Genomic DNA, 23,494 nt, shown 5'->3' with positions numbered 1-23,494 from the left:
AAAAAAAATTATTATGCTAAAAGATTTTTCTTAGCCATGTATTATCCATGTTACCAAAAAATATCAAATTAACATCAAACTTTTTATTAGCGGTAATAATAACATTTTCTATAAACAAAATATCAAGTTTAATGATATAATATATATCCAAGATAAAATTTAATTATATCTTTTAGACAAAAATAAAATTTTGCATTTCTTTTAGGTTATATTCGCTCAAAATATAATAGATTAGATAACATTTTTTAGTGTATACATGTATACTTTCTTTTTCGGTGTAGTCAATAAGCACCTTATATATTCGGTCTTGAAGATTATAACCAATTTTAAAGTTGAGTTTATTTTGAAAAAAAAAAATTTTAGGTCTAAAAGGGAAACAACTACAAAATATAGGGTCTTTTATGAAACAAAAATACCTAATTTACCTATTGGTGATCTGTTAGGGTCTGAAATAACAAGTAAAACATAAAATTCGGAAAAGAAAAAAATTTTAGGTCTAAAAAGGAAAAAAGTCAAAATATAGGGTCTTTTATGGAAATAACCCTATTTTCTACGATAAATAGATGTTTGATTTTTTAAGCTTCAAATTTCTTCCACGACGACAAAAGAAAAAGTCAAAGTAAAATATCGTCAAATTCAATTTCTTTATTCATGAATTTGTTTTCAGGTTCTGATTTCTGAATCTACCCACAACGTTTACAATTTCTTTTGACTTCCAAACGACCCAATCAACTGCTTAAAGATGGGTTTAATCGTAAGAAATTTCTCATTCATGTTCGGAACCTTGTTCGGAATCTATGTTGCTCAAAATTACTACGTCCCAGATATTAAAAATCTCGTAAATCAAACCCTAACGAGGGCCAAGCAAGTCGAGGAACGTTATCGTAAATCTAATTAAAACCCGGGCGAAGATGATTTTTGTACGGAGAAGAAAAAGATTGCGTCAATATCCAGGTTTTTCTCCCAAAATCTTTAATTTTTAACAGAGCTTGGGGCTCGATTGTTAGTGGGGGTGATGGTAGCCTGTTTTAGGGTTAATTCATTGTAAGTTTTGGGAATTTGAATGTATGCCTTTGACCTTTTGTTTCGATTATAATTACATAATGAGAAGACGAAATGCAAATTGTTATTATTATGTTTCATTTTGATGTATTGCATTCTTTTGAATTGATAATCAATGGCGTTGACAATGCGGGTGATTTTTGTGCTTTCATCACTTGTTCGCCATTTTTATTTGATTCTAAATCAGAAACATGCAATGCTAATTAATTTCCACATATCTTTATGGATTTGGCTTTATGTCAAGGAAGAATGTTGTTTTTTTATGATATGCCACCATTCATTGCATTGGATGTTATTGATGCATATCAAAATTCGAAGTGATTTCCTTGAAATATGTTTTTTGTATGTTTCCAATGCAATTTTGGCCTCTAAAGAGATCTATAATTGCAGCCAGATTGATAATTTCTTGTGATTGGGTGCATCGCATGTTTTTGTTTTGATGTTGGTTTCCTTCCATTCCATTACAAGCTGCAAAATTTGAGTTCCCTAAATTACCTATTTGTTAAAGACATAAATGCCATGAAATATAAGATTGAGGAAAGGAGTGAAATTATTAAATTACTATTTGATATCTCAAAGGAATTTTCCGATACAGACATGATTATTGGAAGGAGGTTCCATCAGCAAATTCCATGTACAGAAAAAAACAGTGAGAGACTAGTGTTTGAAAAGATATATTAACAACATTTTTGACTAACCTGCGATGTCTTATCACGAGCAAATTAAATGCCATGAATGTAAGATTGAGGAAAGAGAGAAAAGTATCCGCAGTGCAGTTCTCCTCTTTGAGAAAACCAAAAAGATTTTGGAAGTTATTGAAGGAAAAAGAGTTGAAGATTCAGATTATGGATGAATTCTACGAAAACCTTTATGGTATCAGAGCAAAAATTCGCCCAATCCTAATGCTATTCTTCAACAGTCACGGCTGCCGTTCGTCTTCTTCACCATGGCTGGAGATGAAGCCGATCCTCCAAACCCCTCAAAGCCATCCCTTCATCCGGTTTATACCATCACCAACATTCAAAATAAAGTCTGTGTTCTAGATGGCACCAAAGTTACCTATTCATAGTGGCTAGTGGGTTAAACGTTTCAAACTCCATGTTTGTGGCTATAAGGTTCTTCAGCACATTGATGGCACTCCTCTACCTCCGAAAACCAGTGCCGATTACACGCAGTGGAACGAAACTAACGCCATAGTTCTTCAATGAATCTATGGTTTGATCTCTGATTACCTTTTCACACACATCCTCGACGATGACAGTGCTCACCAAGCATGAGAAAAGATGAAGAAAATCTTCCTCAACAATAAGGGATCACGTGCCGCCGCCCTCAAACATGAGTTTACCAATCTTACTCTCCGATCCATGAACTCTCTTGAAGACTACTACCAGAAGTTAAAAGATCTTGCCCACCAACTATCGAATGTGGAGAGCTTTGAAAATTGCTTGGTCCTCCAACTTGTTCGTGGGTTCGTGGATTGCCGCCTGAATACGATACCACAACCGAGCATGCTCAGGGGGCGTAGCTAGTAAGGCATAAGGTAGGTCCTAGGACCTACTTTTTTTTTTTTTTTTTTTTTCAAGTTAACATGTACATATAATAGAAATAAGGAACCATCATTTTGTCAAAAAGACCTACCTAACTATTGTTGGCAAAAAAATATATATATGAACATCCATATCTTTTATATTTAACAGCGCAATCAATAGCCCAATCCAATAATCCAATGAATTTAGAAAAAAAAGGAAGGAGGGGAATAGTAAATTAGAAACTTTAATATTACAACTTTTGAAGTGATGTTTAAATATTTTAGACATACAACCCGACTCGCTACCTTTATTATTTTTTACTCTTTCAATTTTTTTTTTAATTTTCATATACATAAGGAACCATGTGGTTTTTGGTTCTAGATTCGTCACTAAGCATGCTTCAATTGGAATGGAACCGTCAACAAACTCAGGAACAAATCGCCGCTCCAACTGTTGGTCTTATTGCATCAGAGTTGCATGTTTCTTCTCACTCCTCCTCAAGACAACCTCGACAGCCTCGTGGTGGCCCTCCGAATCGCCAATCGAATCGAGGAGGCCCTTCCCAGCAGCGTTGTGATTGCCAACCACATAGTGGTTCTTCGCAGCCTCGTACTCCTCCCCCCACCTATTATGGTGCATTACCATGGTGGAATATGATCCCACCACCCTGTCCCTACCCCACCCAACAAGGCTGGGCCTATCCATGACACTCCAATCCACGTCTAACATCGTAACAACATCCACTCCGGAATTCCAACACACCGGCTCACTATCCGGATACGCCTCAAGCCATTGCGTTCAATGCCCTTGAGCCCACTAACATTGGAGCTGCATTTCTGGCCGTGACTCTAGACCCTCTAGAAGACTCCGATTGGTACATGGATACTGGCACCCTTCTTACCTCACTGCCACCGACTCTCATCAACTTCAAAATTTTATACCTAACAGTCACATAAAATCTATATTTGTTGGTAATGGACATGCTACTCCAGTTATGGGCACGAGCAACACCACCCTTTTATCCAAACCCAAACCTTTTTCTTTAAACAAAGTCCTTTACACTCCTAACATTATGAAAAATCTTGTGGTTGTACGTCAATTTACCATTGATAATGATGTTTCTCGTAAATTTGATCCTACAGGTTTTACTTTGAAGGATCTCCAGAGTGGGATGTTCCTCTCCCGCCATAATAGAGTGGGACGTTCCTCTCCCGCCATAATAGCATCGGAGCTCTCTACAAGTTCACCCCTCCGGAAACATCTTTCGCTTTCCTGTCCACGTTGTATCCCGACTTATGACACTTTCGGCTTGGACATCCTGCCGACAATATCCTTCATATTTTACGTTCTCATTCTGTCATTCCATGTAATAAGAGTACTACTAATACCCATTCTCTTTGTCACTCGTGTCAAATTTCCAGACACAAACGCATACCTTTTTATGATTCTCATTCTCGTAATTTATTACCTTTTGACATCATTCATTGTGATCTTTGGACATCACCGGTACAGCAATACCTAATACAAATGCTTACAAATATTATATGGTACTTATTGACAATTTTACCTAATATATGTGGATTTATCCTTTAAAATTTAAGTCAGACATATTTTTGCGTTTCTCACAGTTTCATTCTCTTATTCAAACTCAATTCCACACCAAAATAAAAAGCTTCCAATGTGAATTAGGAGACGACTTTGACACACTGCATTTAAATTGTTTGCATCTAAACATGGTTTTGAGTTTCGATTTGCATGTCCTCAAACCTCCTCACAAAATGGAAAATCGGAAAGAATGATACGTCGCCTAAATGAAATTGTCCTAATTTTTTATATAGCTCACACATCTTTACCACACTCTCTTTGGGTTGATGCACTTCATGCTGCTGCCTATATAGAAAATATCACCCCAAACAAAGTCCTTAACAAACAACCCCAACATCCATGCTTTTCCATCGAAATCCTTCCTATGGCCACCTTCGCGTTTTTGGTTGTGCATGTTATCCAATTCTTTCCGCTAAACTAATCCACAAACTTGACCCCCGTTCCATACAATGTGTCTTCCTTGGCTCTCCCACAAATTACCATGGATATCGTTGTCTTGATCCCACAACCGGCAAAGTACATCTTTCACGTCACATCACCTTTGATGAGACGGTCTTCCCATTTGCTTCCTCTACCCTATCCACCACATAAATATAATTTCCTATCTGAAGACACTAACCTCTCTTCCACTTTCACCGAATTCTCCCACTCTACACCTTACCCACACCCACCACCACCACCACCACCGCCACCACCACCACCACCACCACCACCTACTCCATCACCACCCCCACCTCCACCACCACCACTACCACTACCACAACCACCTCCACCACCGCCGCAACCAGACCCTTCCTACCCTTTGGCCACCCGATCCCGCCATGGAATTGTCAAACCTCTCATACGTCTAAACCTTCACACCACAACCATCTCACCTCTTCCAAAAAAGCCATCATATTGCCCTCCATGACCATAACTGGAAACATGCCATGACCAATGAATACGAGGCTTTGTGTGATAATGAAACATGGGAACTGGTCCCGAGACCTCCGGATGCTCCCATTATACATTGCATGTGGCTTTATCGCCATAAATTTCATGCTGACGGTTTCCTACAACGCTATAAAGTGGGTCTTGTTGTCAATGGAAAAACTCAACAGGTTGGCATAGATTGTGATGAAACCTTCAGCCCCGTGGTTAAACCTACGACCATTCACATTGTTCTTATGCTTGCAATATTCCAGTCTTGGCCTATACACCAACTCGATGTTAAAAACACTTTCTTACACGGGGATTTATCTGAAACTGTTTATATGCATCAACTGTCTTGCTTTGTTGATCCCACATATCCTCATCATGTATGTAAGTTGTGAAAGTCCCTATATAGACTAAAACAAGCTCCACGAGCTTGGTACCACATGTTTGCGACGTATATCAATTCTCATGGTTTAAAAGTGCTATCACCGATACCTCACTTTTGTTTATAAGAACGGGTGAGATATATGACTTATTTGTTACTGTACGTTGATGAGATCATCCTCACCGCTTCCTCAGACTCATTTTTAAAGCATGTAAACTACCCAAACAACTCTTTCAGCGCTTCAAGTCCAGTTTGAATGTTCGATCTCCTCCCGCTCAAACTGCGGGGGTATATTAGCTGATATTATTATTGTATAATCTTTTATATCTTATTTACTATTAGTCTTTTGTATGTTAGGAAGTTAGCTTCTTCGTAACTCTGAATATGTGTATTTCATTAATTAGAATCAAGGAATTCTGCGGAAACCTTTAGTAATCATGTTGCACCATGTATTTATAAAGAATGAAATATTTGGTAGGAAGGGTAAGAAGTGCATAATTTGCATGATTTTTGACTAACCAACAAAATAAATAATTAGATAATACAAAAATAATATGATTTGAAAAAAAACCAAAAAAGCGCATCGATGATTCATTGTTGTGATGATTCACTAAAACTGTCTGAAAAGTGAATGAAAACTTGATTCGGTAAAAACGTGAATCATCGATGTTTTCTTTCGGGATTTTTTTGCGAATCGTATTATGGTTATATTATCTAATGATTCATTTTATTTATTCGACAAAAAACACACAAATGATGCATTTCTTATCCTTCCTACCAAATATTTTAACTGATGAGCTTATAGTTGTTCTAAATATGATGATAAACTGATGCAATAAAGAATAACAAAGAACACAAGTACATAGATGGAAATTGTAACATCCTATTTTGAAAAGTTTCTTATTTCGAGATTGTGGACAATAAATTTAGTAAATGTCTTGGGCTTCAAGGGAATGGGGTTTAGACCTTATTGGATGATGGCAATGTTGGATAAGTGATTAAAGTCTTGGTTTGTGTCTTGGAGTCAAGGGGTAAAATGGGAAAAGTGATGTTTTAGATTTTTTTTTCATGAATTATGGTTTTTACTTCGAGATGTGTTAAGCCAAAGTTAACTAGATAGAAGTATGGGGCTCATCAATACCTTTCTATGGATATAAAGATCGCCGAAAACAGAGTTGAAATGAAAAAGTTATGACTGTTTGAAGTTGGAGTGAAATTGGGTGAAAACCCGTTCTCACGAGGTGAGAAGTAATTCTCACGACGTGAGAGTTCTCAAGAGGTGAGAATATATTCTCACGACATGATAACTGTGCAACCCAAAGCCCATAAATTTTTCAGGGTTTTCAAGGTATTTAAAGGTAAGGATTCATGTTTTAGGGTATTTTCTTAGCCTCCATCATATCTAAGAACCTCTTAGGAGAAACCCTAGCCTCCATTTTCAAGATTTGAGCCTCCCCTTTCATCTTTCATCCATTTTTGGAGTTTTTTTTGTGGTTTTGGAGCAACATCTTCATGCAAGATTGATCCTTGAAGCTTGGCAATTGGAGATCTCAACTCTCATCTACCTTCTAGACCTTTTGTAATTTATAAAGTTCCAAGGTCCCAAGAGCATTGTATGTTTTAGATCTGACTCTAACACCCTTTTGATGAGTTTAAAATGTTTTCTTGGACCTCTTGGACTAGGAAAAATTTGATCGTTTCCCTTCCCTTTCAGCCATGCAAGTTATCTTGGTTATTTAGTTTATTTTGGGGTAATAAAGTTTTGACCTTGAAAGCTTGAGACGTTATTATGGATAAATTTGGAAACTTTATCCATCTATTCATCATGTTGTTTCAGATCTGAAGGTTGGGACTTGGACTTAATGGATTAAGTTGAGAAAGATGCATTTTAGGGTCTCTTCGAGAGTTAAAGTCTAGATCTTGGTTGTTTGGATCATCCTAATGGATAAAGTTGGAAAATTTGTCCATTATGGAGCTATTAAGAAACATAAAAATGTGATCTTGGTCCTTATATCCCTTTCATGTAAGAGTCATGATGTCTGAATGGGTTATTAAGTTAGGGTTTTAGCTTTTGGACCGTGTCTAGCTATGGAATGTCATAAAGGTGGAAACTATATGACTTAGAGCAATGTTTTGGGACTAGATCTGAGTTTTGGACGAAAGGACTTAAGAGAATAAGAAATTAATGGAAAAGTGCCATCTAACCGAGTATGTTGGGCGTACTTCTGAGTACGTTGTGCGTACTCATACGGAGTCCCGTTTCTGGATTGTTATTTCCAAAGTTCACCGAAGTTTGTTTGATACTTGTCTAAAGTGTTTAATTTGTTTTTGTTGTCACCCAACATTATGCACCACCTAGCTCACATAAGATCGTAGTCTAAACTCCACTTGGCACTTGTGTAGAGTCCAATAACCCAAAATGCAAAATGCTTGATTTTGCTAAATTCGCCAAACATGTTATACATTTGCATACAAAATGTTTGATATGAAGGTAATGGGCTAGTGCTTTTATCTCATCATTATAACCTTCATGGTTTTTATTGTACCATATAACATCATCCACAAAGAGTTACCTAAATCTTTATAGTGCTAAGGTTGCGAACTAAATGCTTCCATGATTCCATGAAGTCAACACCTTTGTGTCTGACTTGTGAAATATGATCTTCCCTTTGGCCTAATATATTCACTCTGACTTCAAAATCAGAAGCTTCATAGTCGGACCACAATTGTGGAGTGGTTCCAGGGGAAGTGTGGAGAGTAAGCTTATAGGGTGGTTGTGATGTATGGCTGCAGGGGCACTGCAGTGTTCAACATACTGCAGTTGTGGAGACCGGCATACTGCAGTTACGGTGCTAAATACTTGGCCTGCTAGTTGGCAACTTTTCCTTAGGCCTATACCAAATAGATTTAGGTCAACTCGTCCTTATATATAGAGCCCCCTTGTACAAGTGTAACCCTAACGCGGAAAGCATGTAACGACTATCATTAATAAAACTCTCTTTAGTTTGTTCGTGAACATAGCTCGATTTCTCTTATCTAACAAAACAAGTACATTTCTTATGTTCTTTATTTTCTTCACATTTTTAATTGTCATGTGATCGTGTGTTAGTATGTTTATCAGAGTGCTTGATCCTAACACTTCGTCATTGCAATCTACGTAGCTAGGGCTAGTTGTGACTAGCTTTCCGGTAAACATATAATACATAGTTAAGGAGTTCTCTAACTCAAACTTTCTATCGAGGGAACTTCCATGGATGCTGAAGCAAGGGTGGAACACAAAATTCGTCATGCATTTTGATTGTACAACATGAGATTATATATAGTCCAAAAAGCCCACAAAGGTTCAACACGATTTTGCAACATATAACTTGAAGTGCTTCAAGAAGCTAAGATTATAGTTATCTTCAAGAAAAGGGGTTAACTATAAGCATATAAATAAATTCTTGGAGCATCATGTTTACTTAATAGCCAAAATTTATAAACATACATAGATCTTTCTATATTACTCAACTAATATATACATGTGATCAGATGGACTAGAGACAGCTGTATCCTGATCTGTTGAAGAAGAAGACATTGAATACAGTGGATCCATCTGCTTGCTCGCTTGATGCCAGTCATCGATGTGTATAAGTTTTCCATGATCCGAATCTTCAAGCCTTTTTCCATCAATAACTTCTAATATCCTTTTCGTTTTCCCAAAAAGGAGAACTGCACTTCTGATACCCTTCTCCCTTTCCTCAATCGGACTCTGATGGCATTTGCTGATAATAACATGTTGCAGATTAGTCAAAGCCGCTGTTAAAATATTACAGATCGTGAGAGATATCTTCTCAAATAGTCTCTCACTGGTTTCATGTTTCTCCAACAAGAGCGTTTCACATATTCTATACATGGAATTTGCTGCCAACACCTTCATGGGCCATCGTGATGGGACCTCCTTTAAACACTCGTTCATAAACATCATGCCTTTATCGGCAAATTCCATGAATTTTCCCTTTCCGATATCAGCAAGTAATTTGATAACTTCCGTTTCTCTTTCTCCCCCTTTTCCTCCTTGATTTGCAAGCTTACAAAGATCAACGTCTAACCACTTGTTATAGAGTTCAACTTCCGCCCAGACTATTTCTGCCGTTTTCCTGACATGTTTCAGTTCGGTTTTGTTATCCATGTAATTTTCTATCTTGCAGACATACTTGAGGCCTTCATCTACACCACAAACTAATTGCTCGATTTGTTGTTGATCAATATTTGGTATTGCAATTGCGATGCTTGTCAATGTCACAATGGGGAGAGCCCAACAATTTGGAGGTTCTCCACAGCCCAATGATGGAACTTTATCACTATCAAACTCTTGTACTCCTTTGAAGAGACTTGAACATTTTGACTGCTCTAAAAGTTTTATAAGATTTCTTGGCTGCTGCTTCTCTCCCATTCTGATCCAGTGAGCAGTGGCATCACTATTGTTTTCCGTCATTAAATCCACCAATCCTTCTTCTCCATCAAGATAAATCACATAATGACTCAGATCCATATTGTCATTATGCCTGAACTCAATCTCCGAGTCACTACTAGACACACTATTATCTCTTGTAATGAACTTGTATAACCTCAAGAACCTCCCGACAAAGAAAATTGAAATAAACCTGATCATCTTGCATGAAAAAACCAGTCCCTTTTGACCACGTATACACAAACCGAACATTTGAAATTTTGCACCGTGAAGTTGTTTTCTCAAACGCCGATTACAGATTCTGAAATTCAATGGCTGAACCTGCCACATCACCAGCCTCTTTATCCAATACCTTTCCACAACAAACTCACTTACACAAGCCTTTTCTGCCTTTTTTGGACACCTGAAGTTGATAGTCATGAACCATCTAAAAGCTGGTGAAATTGTGCCTACTGCAACTGCGACTGTTTGGCTGATGAGCACAAGGGTAGTCGACCATTTGTAGTCAGAATCTCCATTGCAAAATCTAAAAGACCAAGGCATGAGGCGAGTTCTGAGTATGGATTCTACTAAGATCACCATGTTGAAAAGACAAAAAGCTCCTGAAGCTGAACATGGTGCAGAACGTCCTATTACAAACTGCGGACTAGAGGTATATGCCATCATCCAATACTTGGCTAAATCTTGTGGTAGCCTCTCGGCTATTGATAAATTTCTTCGAGTGAAACAAACTTTTTTGGCTTTTTTGGCTTTCTTTTCGTAAGTTATATCCAAATAATACTTTTTAGTTGGGATGGCTATTGATAAAGAACACAAGATTGCAAGTAAAATAAGCATAAGAAGCATGATCAAAGCATGTTCTATCCAAAATTCAAAGATAACTCCGGTACCCATTTGTATACAAATGTTGGTGATGGCAGTGATGACAAGAATCCCCAAAGCGATAATGTTCATCATGAGTTCAGTATCTTCCATGATTCCTAAAGAAGGCAGTAAGTTACCCATCACCATACATATGAAGGCCGAGCTGCTGACTTTTGCTAGCTGATCTTGGCGGCGGGGCATGGCGGCATTCAGATCGACAGAAAACTTGATGGCGATTGCTATAACAGTAAGAGTCGTGGCATTGAGGGTGAAGAATTTGCAAGGAAACCAGAATTTCTTGTACCTGAAACCATGCAGGGCATCCATGGCCATGGCTACGGCGCAGATTAATGATGCTGCTGCTACATAGATGCCGATCCATGGCATCGGATCATTGAATTTTGAGCTGTTCAGGGAACCCTCCGCCGTGCAGCCGCTGTTCAACATCTTGTTTAGTTTGATTTTCCCTTTTCCTTGATTGAATCTGTTCTTGTTCACTTTAGGTTTGTGTTCAAAGAAAGTGGTCGACTCCTTTTTTCCTTCATCACCGATTACTCTTTCCAAACTGTGGAAAAACTGACAACTAGATTATTCTATTTGTTATCATTTAAGGGTTTTTGGACATGTATGATTGATCGATAAAATTTCTTTATTAAACTCCATTCAAAGTTAAACGTCAGAACTTACGTACTCCAAGATTCAGGAACCTTCTCTCTGCTTTGACCAGAGCAGGTTACATGCTGACGTTTACTTAAACACAAATATGATCTGGATTCAGTTCATCAAATCTTAATTATACATTTATTCTTATTGAATTATTTGATTAAAGTATAAATTATGGATGCTATGAGTAAGCATAAACAAATATGACTTTATTTTGTTCTCATATGAGTTTGTATCATGATTATTTGTTGGTACATTTTAAGTAACATTATCAGATTATAATATTTTTGGATATTATGTGGTTGTCATTGTCCTTGGATGTTAAAGTCATCTATTTTCTTGTTTTTCTTTGATTACACTTGTGTGGATCACAAAACTCTACTATTTTAGCAATGTCAAGCGAAATATAGTTTAAATATAGACTTTAAAATGATCATGTAATTTATTCACTATTGATAATTTCATTTCCTTTAAATCGTAGATAGTATGCCCTATAAAATATGTGCTCCGTGCTTTGGGTATTTACTTTATGTTTTTAATCAAAGTTCCAAAGAACATTCGGACGCTTAAGATGTTAAGGTCAAGATACTTCTAGCAGTAGGGGTGTTCATGGATGGTTAACCGAACCGAATGTTGGGTGAATACAAAACAAGTTAAGCACTTTAGACAAATATCAAACCAAACTTCGGCGAACTTGTTGAAATAAAACTTTTGAAAATGTAAATCAAATGAACACAATATTAAACGTGGTTCGGTCAAGGTGACCTACATCCACGGGCAAACGAGAGAGAGAGAGAGAGAGAGAGAGAGAGAGAGAGAGAGAGAGAGAAGATTTTATTAACTTCCAAGAACAATTACAATCACACACAAAGGTTACACCTCACTTGAGTTCTCAAAACAAAAGAATATCTCTTGCTTACTAACTGCTCCAAAAGAGTGCTCTCAACCTCACAATGATTACTCTCTTAAAATTTCTACACTTTTCAATAATGGGGATATGAGCTTATTTATACTTGAAGGATCAGACTTAAAACCCTAATGGGCTAAGCCCATTGGCCTATAGGCCCATGATTGGTGTCAACCAATCACAATTCATCATGCAACATCTTCTGGAACATTCATCCTAGTATGAGCATCAACAACACATATGACGGAGCATCATGATCCATAGTGGCATATCAAGATGCAAGAGTGGCACATCAAGATCACCATGGCATATCAACCATCATGGTGGCACATCAAGCAATAACCCTTGAGCATCTTCAACTTCTGAGCTTCCTTAAACAATCTTGAGCATCATAGGTGACTTCATAGCATACGGATCATCAAGGAACATAAGTGGTACATCTACCTTCAAAGTGACACTTCTTCCTCCAGAATGGCATATCTAGACAATGAGTGGTGCTTCCACATTATGGATGACGCTTCTTCATCCATAATGACGCTTCCACTTCATGAATGGCATATCATATCACTATGTGGCATCTCCTGTCACTTTGGCATATCCTGTCACTTGGTGGCATATCAAGTCACTTGGTGGCATATCATGTCACTTTGTGGCATCTCCTGTCACTTTGGCATATCCTGACACTTGGTGGCATATCGTGTCACTTCGTGGCATATCAAGTCACTTCGTGGCATATCAAGTCACTTCGTGGTATATCAAGTCACTTCTTGGCATATCCTGATTCCAAAGTGGCACATCTAAGCATAGGATGACGCATATTTATAATAGATGGCGCATCCATGCACCATGATGCTCCATTCCACTTCCAGGTGCTCCATACCCCCTTTTAGAATATACATTCCTTTGTCAGGAGATCCATTCCCTTCTCAGATGATCCATTCCTTTGTCACATGCTCCATGAATCCCAAGTGCTCCATTGAGTTCCAAGTGCTCCATGTTGGACAAGACTTCATACCCCAATATTTCCATCTTATTTCTTCAAGCACAACCAAGAAAGGCTTCTTTCTAGCATCTATAATGATTGCATCAAAACACTTTTCCATCCCATTCTCTTCAACCTCACATGCCAACCCACCACCAAAATATGCCCTGCACCATGATTGAGGGTCTCTAGACATAAGATGATCATAATGACCTTCACTTAAAGTCTTAATCCTATCCATGTTTATCTTGAAATCCCCTTCTGTTGTGGATTTTGAAGCTGCCCAAAACATGTTTTTGAATTCTATCCCACTATACACTTTCCTAAAATTGGCATAAATATGCCTAGCACATTGTCTGTGCTCTACATGGGGTAGAAGACCCTAGTACATGAACAAGTATATTAGTAATTGTTATATTAGTAACTGTTATTAGCAAGTGTAATAAATGATATGTAAATAAAGGAATATGTCATTACCTCATGTTGATCTCTAATGATACATAATCACCAGCCAACATCCAATGAAAGATCTTAACTAACTAGTTCCAAGAACCATTTCCAATTAACCTTGTTCTCAACCTTTCCAACAACCTATGAAATAGGGAAAATTTGATTATTTGCATCTCTACCTATTGCAGTTAGTAGTTCACCCTTGCATTGTCCCTTTAAAGAACAGTCATCCAATCCTATAACCCTACGACATCCTCTTTTCCACCCCTATTTGATTGCTTTAAAAAACACATATATTCTATGAAAAGTTGTTGTCTGATCAGGGTTAAGGTTAACAGAAGTCCTAACTGTGCTACATGGATTGGACCTCATCAATTCATGTCCATAATCCTACATTCTTGCATAATGGTCACTCAATTTTCCATCAATTAAGGACAATGCCCTACACCTTTATCAATAACACTTTGACCATGAGACCTTGCAATGAAATTTACTTTGATTTATTTTCTGCATTTCCTTGAATTTTAACTTTGGTTTCCTTAGTAGTTCTTTCACAAATTTCTTTGTTAACCAAGTTGGATTCATAAGTAATGAACTAATAAAACTCCTAACACATGTATATCTATAACTCATCTTTTTCACATGAAATGATTTTTCAGTACTCATCCATGAAGCACGAACCATAAAAGGGCATTTTTCTGGATCACTTGCACATACAACCACTAGTCTAACACTGTCACACTTTTTTGAAATGAATTTTATAACCCTTACGGATGGAATAATTTGTTAAACATAATTTCAGTTGATGTCTGGATTCATACCTTTCCCCAAGAACTGGTTTCATAACATTCCATTTGACCTTCAGATCATAGATGGCATATTCGAATACATCTTCATCACTATCTTCCGCACTAGATTCTTCAGTGTTTTTTTCATCATCTACTTCATCAACACCATAGGACTCCACTTGAGCATGCCCTCCTTCACATCCTAGTGCTTCATAATCACTTTCTTCACACAAAACATTAAGAAACTCATTTGTGCATCTTGAAACTGTCTTTCTTCTGAAAAAATCATCAAGTCGAACGTCGATGGTGTCCGGATTAAATACTTCATCCATCTACAAAATCTGTGGATTAAACGATGCTTTGGATGAATAGAAGGATTATCGGGAACGAGACAAGAAGAAATGGGTTTGTTTTATAACCCTAAACTAATGAAGTCAATATACACAACACAATCACCATTAACATGCCACATAGACATTTGTAACCAGTAAAACGAGGGTTACCGGATGAAAGGGACTAAAATGTTTGGTTTATCCGGTTTATTGGGATTTTTTATTAAAAAAAATAGGACTTTTTTAAAAATTTTCCCAAAATATTAAGACTTTATTTTAGATAACCCATTTGAATATCGGTAAATGTTGGGGATTTTGTAACATCCCAAAACCATAAGGTAAAAATTTCATTTTTAATTCAACATAAAACATTATTTATTCTTATCAACCATTCATAAGGACGTCAAAGAAAAATAATTATCAGAGTACAATTCCCAAAATCAAAAAGTGCGAAAACATGGGTGGATGCGCTGCGATCAAGCCGGACCCTTCCCTTTCGAACTTGAAGTACTTGAAACCATAACCATAAAACCGTAAGCACAAAGCTTAGTGAGTTCCCCAAAATACCACATACCATACATATCCTTGGGTATATCCCTCACATTGGGCCCATCCCACAATAATGGGCCTAGCCCTTCCTCAACATACAATGTAAGAGTCACAAATACAGCTAGCATCCAACATATCATACATTGGGCTTAGCCCTTCCTAATCCATGGGTCCAACCCAACATAAAAATAGGCCTAGCCCGTCATACAATGGGCCTAGCCCAACATACCATGCAAAAGTCACAAAGATAGCTAGCATATAACAGATCCTAGTAGGCCGACATTGGTGCTTTCAAACTACGGGTACAGTGAGGAGACTCGCCTCAATCTGAGATAACCAAAATACACACGCGTTGCTGCTACTGGGCTCCTCACACTGAACACATCCAAAATATCCCTAATTAATAATTAAGGTAATTTCCATATTCCAAGATCCAATTCGTATTCTATCATTCCAATGGATAAAAGACCATTTTACCATTCCTATATCAGACCCTCTCATGGCCCAAACTCCCAAAAGACCCAAGGCCCATAAAGCCCAATAAGGGCATCTCACGAGTACGCCCCGCGTACCAGACTAGTACGCCCCGCGTACTGCATGCTGAAGCCTAGTGTACAACCCGTCACATGGAGGAATCGGGAAACCATGCATTACGTTGAGCGTACACATACGTACGCCCAATGTACTCCCTTGGTGACCAAATCTCACTTTTAACACTTAATGCTTAAGACCAAAATGTCCATAACACAGATCTAACCTCTAAGGGATGTCTTAAGTCATAAAGTTCCTGACTTATGACTTTGCGTGGCTTAATGGGGTCCAAACCAAAGCCCTAAGTCTCAAACTTCATCAAAAGACCACCAACTCATGCATGGAAAGATTATACTCATCAAGATCCAATTTTTATGACTTAATGACCTCAACAAAGACCAAATATGCGGCTCAAAGGTTCTGGAGTAGCTTCTACTCACAAGAACCACAACCATGGGACCAAAACATGACAATTCATGAACCAAACTAGATCTACATGAGAAGTCCATCAAGATTAAAACTTTATACCTCCAGAAGCTAGGTCAAGATGAAAAGGGTTAGGATCTACAAGCTCCAAGACAACCAACACTTCTCCAAGGAGTTCTTCTTCTTCCAAAAGCACCAAAAATCCACCAAAATCACTCAAAGACTCAAAATCCTTCCAAATGGGGCTAGGGTTTCGAATTTAGGGTTAGATGGGATGGAGGCTAAAGATAAGAAGGGTTGGAAATGAGTCAAGGACTTTAAATATGGTCTTGGACCGTGAACTAGGGTTTGCATCTGACTGGAGTACGCCCAGCGTACTCTAGGTACACCCAGCGTACTGGATTGCACTTTGCGATCTTCCCTGCCCAGTACGCCCAGCGTACGCCCTGTACGCCCAGCGTACTCGGCTAAGCCCAAAATCCTCATAACTTCAAACGGTCATAACTTCCGCGTCCCTAATCCGTTTTCGGCGTTCTTTATATGCTCGGAAAGGTAATGAGAAGCCCTACACTCCTATCGACTCTCCTTCGCCTTAAAACATTCTGAACTTAAATCCTAAATTCATGAAAGGCCCGAGCCATCGCATTTTTACCATTATACCCTTGGGCTCCAAAGCACAAACCGAACTCTTGGATCACATAATCTACATTACCCACATCCAAATGGGTCTAAACCTCTCTTTCCCCAAGGCCCGAAGCATTATGATAGTTGATATTTGGGTTACTGCCCCGAATTATGATTCGACTCGAAACATGGTGTTACAACTATCCCCACTTAAATTAGATTTCGTCCTCGAAATCACTCCTTAATACCTTCCCGGATAACCAAACGATCCGACCAATTCCTCTCGACCCCGCTTCGACGAAAAGGCTGACTTATACTCACGGAGGAGAACATAACCCACTAAGAATTAATAATATATATATTTATATTTTATATGTTTCCTAAGATTAATAAAAATGCATAATTTTTATTAAAATTTCCAACATACGGATTATTAAAATACTAATCTAATATTTACAAGCTTTAATATATTAAAATAGAAAAATGAATATTATTCACTTGGTATTAAGATGATGTTTCAATTTTGGTTGGTTTTTCATGATCATAGGGGCAATGTACCTTATTGAAGTATGTTAGTAGGGGCGACAAACCCTTTATGACAACATCAAGCTTGTTAGGCTTGATGTCTATTTTCTGTAGTTATTGCGAATGTTACGAACCGAAAGATATTAAAAAGAAAAAGAAATTTTAGTTGTTTTTTAATATTCACACAAATGAGTTAATGTCGCAATTTTAGAAAGGGGCTTATTTTGTTTTGAACAACAGATCTAATTTAATCATAAACTGTTCCTTAATTTCACATATATCCACGATGAGACTTGAACCCTCAACCTTAAGGAGGGAGGGCAACACCCCATTGATAGAAAGGGGTTTATTACATTGGGAAATATGGCTTAAAAGCTATAAGAGAAACTAGAGAAAGGCAAGAAGCTCAGGGTCACTTTGAATAATCTCCATGTCTTGCTTTCTTAAACACACGAATGCCTCAATACCATCTCCGTTTGGAGAATCCATCATAATAAAGCTATTCTTCCTTAGATCTCCGGCAATGGCTACTTTTACCGGCTTTCCCCACCCAAAATCAATCTCATATGCAGGATACCTACACAAGCTTGTACAAATATAGCTGACACTAAGTTTTCTTTGGTGCTCTTCTAAAGCAGGTTTCGAACACATTTGCGAAATCAGACCAAAGGTAGTTGCAATATTTGGTAGACTTTGGAATTGCATCTTTTTCATCTTGAACTCACCGATGAATGTCTCTGGCTTCATTTCACTTTCGTTGTTTGTTACTATATCACCTATCATGAAGAGATTTCCCATGCTGTTTTCAGGCAATGGCTCGATCATTTTACCTCTTATGTTCGTTAAATGACTAACACCAGTAGGTTTGAAAGAGCCTGAAGTATTATTTTTCATAGCTGCTTTCACAGCACACTTATAAAGTAGCCAATTCAAAACTTCAACACGGGTAGGGTTCGTGATGGGATTTCCAGATTCTGCAGTCATGGTTTTCACCTTGAGTTTCAGGTCGTTTATCTTTGAATTTGGAAACATGAAACTCCTAGTGACACAGTCGTTCGATCTTTCAAGGGACAATCCTTCATAATTTATGTTCATGTATTCAAGCGATATAAACAGTGGGTTGATGGGAGATTCATGTTTCTCCACTCCGGAGCAAAACCTTGTCATTTTAGCCCAATCATTTATTAAAGTGGCCAAACTGCATGCGTCTGCTATTTTGTGGGACAACGACACTGCCACTGCTACTCCTCCACATTCAAAATGGTTGACCTGAACTGCTAGTGGTGTCACTTTGTCACTTTCAAGATCATGATCTCCACGGTTTGACTTGTCATTTACTAGACCATGTGGAAAGAACTGGTCAAGATCTTCATGCTGCGAGTTCTGAAGGAAATCCGATAGTGTTCTATCGACAGATGCTTCAAGAAACTCAGCTCCTTCATCGTTGCAATCAACACATGCTGGTGCAACTTTTGCATGCCTACCAGCAAAAGGGTAATACTTTGTTAATGTTTGAGATAATGAGTTCTTCAAGTCGAGCGTTTTATCATGAGAACTACGATCAATGCCGGTGTTTGGGTAGAAAGTAACCATCGGCATAAATGTGTTCACAGACATCTGATCAAGCAACGAAAGATTGTAGGTTTTGAGGTGAGATGGAGTTGGAGAAGAGGGTTTGATGATTTCTTTAGAGACGATTGTGTGAAGCTGCCTTCTACCAAATCTTATCAGACTGCTTATCATCGTCATCTTTGTGAAAAGTAAAGGGTTTTTGATGATATTATCCTTGTAATTTACCATGTCATATATAGCCACAGTGAGGGCGGATCTAGGATGACCGAAATATTTTTTTTAGATTGAAAGTTTGATTTTGCCACCATAAATTCTTGAAAAAAATATAAAGAACTATATAACTTTAGATGCGCCGATTGCTGAGGCCGTAAAAGAAGATTCAATAGAGAAAAGTGACGAAAAGAAAGAAAATTGAAAACAAGAGAACTTTGCAGATTGGAATCTACCGCCGCTTGACATCTCGAGAATACTACATGTTAAAATGTAAGCTGATGCATAAGAAAATGATAAGTCTTCGTTGATTTTTGTAAATTCATAAGGGTACTTGGAGTGGACTCGGCATCCCCTCGGCATGAGTTGAGTTCGGCAAGCACACTGCCTAACTCGTCTTTGTAGAGGAGAGAGAGATTGTTCATATTACCAAAAAAATAATTTTTATTATCACTTTTTTAAAAGATTATTCATATTTTTTTTACCAAAAATTCAACTTTTTTACTATTTTTCAACCAAAATAAATACCAACATTTATCTTCTTTTCTACCACACTCAAAACTTCAATATTTTTCTTATTTCTATCAAACATTCAATATCCAATCTTGAAAATGGTTTCCTTAAACTCTTCATCTAACCAAAAAAACTCCAAATAGAAACAACTCAAACCATTTATCACCCATCTTCTACCAACCTCAAACGGATCGTCCCATTTTTTCACCGCATACGTTCAATTATCCCGGATGAGCATAGCCAATCGTAGGATATGTATTTCGGGTTAGACCTCAACAAAGATTACTCAATTGAGGTTCAAATCAATGTTGTTAAGATCGGGATCTTACTCAAGATCGTTTTATGTTTTGCAAGATCGTGATCGTAAGATCGAATCGGGATCTTAAGATCCTATCAAAATGAACTCATATGCAAATTTGCTTGTAAGGGATTGAGTGTGCAATATACATTATAGCTTGATGTTGATTATGACGACAATAATCACAGGTTTTGTTGTTTCAAAGCCTAAAATTAGGAAGAAAACATCTTAATTGTAAAAAAGAAATAAGATAACTATCATCATATACAACTAAAGGCTTAACATCATAAAAAGAATATAATGGGTGTGACCTATCGATGAAACTCTATGAGGCTTCTTGAAACATACAATACACGATTTCAAGTTTAATAGATGAATTTGTTAGTCCCGGCTTTAAAATAAAACGCGAGAGGTGGGATCGGATCGTGTTAAGATCTTAACATCCTAGTCGGGATCTTAAGATGCCACTATAGATCTTGCTTCAGATAGATCCTATTAAGATCGGGATCATTTTTGTCTTATATGATCTTAACATCGTAAGATCTTAAGATCAAGATCGGGATCTTAACAGCCCTGGTTCAAATACCTAATCATCCCATGGGAAGAGTTTCAGCTAAACGAAAGGGCAAAGGGGTCAAAAGTGGCTCAAGTCATTTAGATGATATGAAGTCGGGGCTTAAATTCTACTTTGAAAAAAAATACTTGCACATTACAACAAAAAAAAGTATGTGACATGAAACTCCTAATGAAAGACATTTCTCACTACCCCCTGATGAATAAAAGTTGATGTTTAAGGTTGAAGGTTAAAACATAGATTGCAAAAAATATCTTGGGATACAACACCACCCGATATCAAGGAAAGGATCTGAGCTTGGTAGCATCAATGGTAATGGAAAGTGGTGTTTGTTCATGAAAGTGGTGATGAAAGTGGGAGGTGGATGGTGGATGGTTTCGGTAGGAATGGATGGTGTTGGTTGAAGAAGATGACTGGAATATATCTTAAAGGTAAATACAAAAAGTTATTGTAACAGCCCAAAAACCATAATAAAATTTTTCATTTAAAAAAAAACACAAGAGTTACAATCATCACATTGTTCCAAAACCAACCCATAATAATAATGTCAAATCATCAGACTATAATATCAAATATGCGGAAAATAGTGAGGAGTGAATGTTGCGCCATCAAGCCAGACCATTCCCTTTAGTACTGGAAGTACTTAAAACCATAAATATAAACTGTAAGTAAAAGCTTAGTGAGTTTACCAAACATACCACATACGTAAAACATATAAGTGTCATGGGCTACCCATATGGTCTTTTCACGCAATACCAAGGGCCATATCCCGGTCTTACATATGAGTGTCATGGGCTACCCTCATGGTTTTTTCTTGCGATGCCGAGGGCCAAATCCCGGTCTTACACACAAGTGTCATGGGCTACCCCCATGATCTTTCATACAATTATCACAAAGGCAACAAACATTCCACATAACAAGAAATAGGTTGGCATTAGTGCCTTCGACCCATGGACATGGTGAGAAAACTCACCTCAACTATTGAAATCTCAGAAAAACGCTCGGGCTGCTGGACTGGAGAAATTCCCGTGCTAACTAAACAATAAAGACCCAAAAACAATTAGGTCAAAATACGGACTAAGACTTACAACACTTGCCTAATGTCCAAAGTGAGATGGGCCAAACTAGACTTCAAGCCCAATAAAATCCTAGGCTCAAACCCAAGGATCATCCAAGATCCAATAGGAGTCCATCAGCTGAAGTGTCCCAACAGAAGGAAGTCCAAGGCCCAACCCAAACAAGAAAGCCTATCGATTTGGGCCCAAAACACATTTCGAGTTGAATTGGGTCGTACACTCGGTGTACATAATGGTACACACAACGTACCTGGCCAGAGCGTGAGGGTCGTGACTAGGGAGGCAATACGCGCGACGTACAGGAAGTTACGCACGACGTACGTAGTCCCCATGAAAACCATGCAAAAACGTCTTAAAGCCTTAAGACCAAGCGACTAAAACTCAGATATGAAATCATTAAGACCATTAAAGCCATAAAGTTGAAAAATTTATGCCTTTGGGTGGATACAAGGAGCCCAAACTCTAAAACTTAGCTTATTTCACCCCATCCAACGCTCTAACTCTTGAATGGGGACTAAACAAGGTCCAAGCTTGCACCTTTATGATATAAGATGTCTATAAACATCTGAAAATACAACTTGGAGGTTTTGGGGTAGCTCATACTCACCAGATCTAAACTTTAGGGACAAGAAGGATGAAACTAGCCTCAAACTAGAACTTAATGAAACACAAACCAAGTTTGGAGCTTTATACCTCCTAGTAGTGCAAAATGAAGAGGAGATGTTGGATCCAAAGTCTTGATGGCAAAGCTTCCTTCTTGAATAACCTTCTTCACTACCAAAAGCACACACAATCACTCTAAAAGCTCCAAAATGCACTAAGGTTTCTTAAGAGGGCCAAGAAAGGAAATAGAGGCTGAGGTAGGGGAGGGTCTTGGGCCATAATGAGGTTTAAATAGTGCACAAACCCTAATTCTTAGGGTTTTGGACTGAGCCACGTATGCCGTGCGTACTGGAATACGCACAACATACTCGCACGGGAGCTATTACGCTAAGCGTACAAGGACGTATGCCCCGCGTACACAAACAATACCAAAAATTCAAGATTTTGAATTCAGGGACCCAATTTGCAAAAAAAAAAAAAAATCAAAACTCAAGGGTTTAAAAGCAAACTTGATCATTGTAGATGTTACAACTCTCCCCCACTTGAACTAGACTTCGCCCTCGAAGTCGGCTGCCTTGAACAATTCAGGGTAGTGCTCCCTCATCTCGTTTTCAGGTTCCCACGTCCACTCAGATCCCTTTCGGTGCTGCCATTGCACCTTTACCAGATTCACCACCTTATTACGCAAACACTTAGTTTTCCGATCGAGAATCGCAATCGGCTTCGCCGCATAATTCAAGCGCTCATCCACTTGAATATCATCCAACGAAATCACTGATGAATCATCGGCTACACATTTCCGCAACTGAGATACGTGGAAAGTGTTATGGATCTGACTGAGCTCATCAGGAAGATCTAGCCGGTATGCAACCTTGCCCACACGAGCAGTAATCCTGAAGGGACCAATAAACCGGGGGCCCAGCTTGCCCCGTTTCCGAAACCGGATGACACCTTTCCAAGGTGACGCCTTTAGCAGCACAAAGTCTCCCATATGAAACTCAAGGTCCGAACGGCGTCGGTTGGCATGACTCTTTTTTCGACTCTGCGCAACCTGCAAC

General features: G+C 38.2%; 2 protein-coding genes across 2 annotated transcripts; both read right to left on the bottom strand.

The window, feature by feature from the left end:
* Positions 1–8,998: 8,998 nt before the first annotated feature.
* Positions 8,999–14,935, bottom strand: LOC145121299 (uncharacterized). The gene is made up of 4 exons (XM_079057070.1): positions 14,637–14,935; positions 13,843–13,855; positions 13,392–13,747; positions 8,999–11,378 (listed from the first exon to the last, which is right to left on the bottom strand). The coding sequence occupies exons 1-4, from the start codon at positions 14,933–14,935 to the stop codon at positions 8,999–9,001; spliced, it is 3,048 nt and encodes a 1,015-aa protein (XP_078913196.1).
* Positions 14,936–17,977: 3,042 nt separating this feature from the next.
* On the bottom strand, positions 17,978–19,339 carry LOC145121298 (akuammiline synthase 1-like). Its single transcript, XM_079057069.1, has one exon. The coding sequence runs from the start codon at positions 19,337–19,339 to the stop codon at positions 17,978–17,980; it is 1,362 nt and encodes a 453-aa protein (XP_078913195.1).
* Between the last annotated feature and the right edge of the window lie 4,155 nt (positions 19,340–23,494).

This window comes from Lactuca virosa, chromosome 6 (genome assembly GCF_052849685.1).
Source record: "Lactuca virosa cultivar CGN04683 chromosome 6, Lactuca_virosa_CGN04683_v6, whole genome shotgun sequence".
Lineage (NCBI taxonomy): Eukaryota > Viridiplantae > Streptophyta > Magnoliopsida > Asterales > Asteraceae > Lactuca > Lactuca virosa.
This window is presented reverse-complemented; position numbering and strand designations above follow the sequence as displayed.

What these genes read in the sequence shown, in the direction of transcription:
- LOC145121299 (XM_079057070.1), bottom strand. Translation starts at nt 14,935, where the DNA reads ATGGATGAAGTATTTAATCCGGACACCATCGACGTTCGACTTGATGAT. An exon ending in TGGAAATATTGGGGTATGAA is followed by an intron (nt 11,379 to 13,391) that starts GTCTTGTCCAAC and finishes GTTTTTCCACAG; the next exon opens with TTTGGAAAGAGTAATCGGTG.
- LOC145121298 (XM_079057069.1), bottom strand. Translation starts at nt 19,339, where the DNA reads ATGACGATGATAAGCAGTCTGATAAGATTTGGTAGAAGGCAGCTTCAC.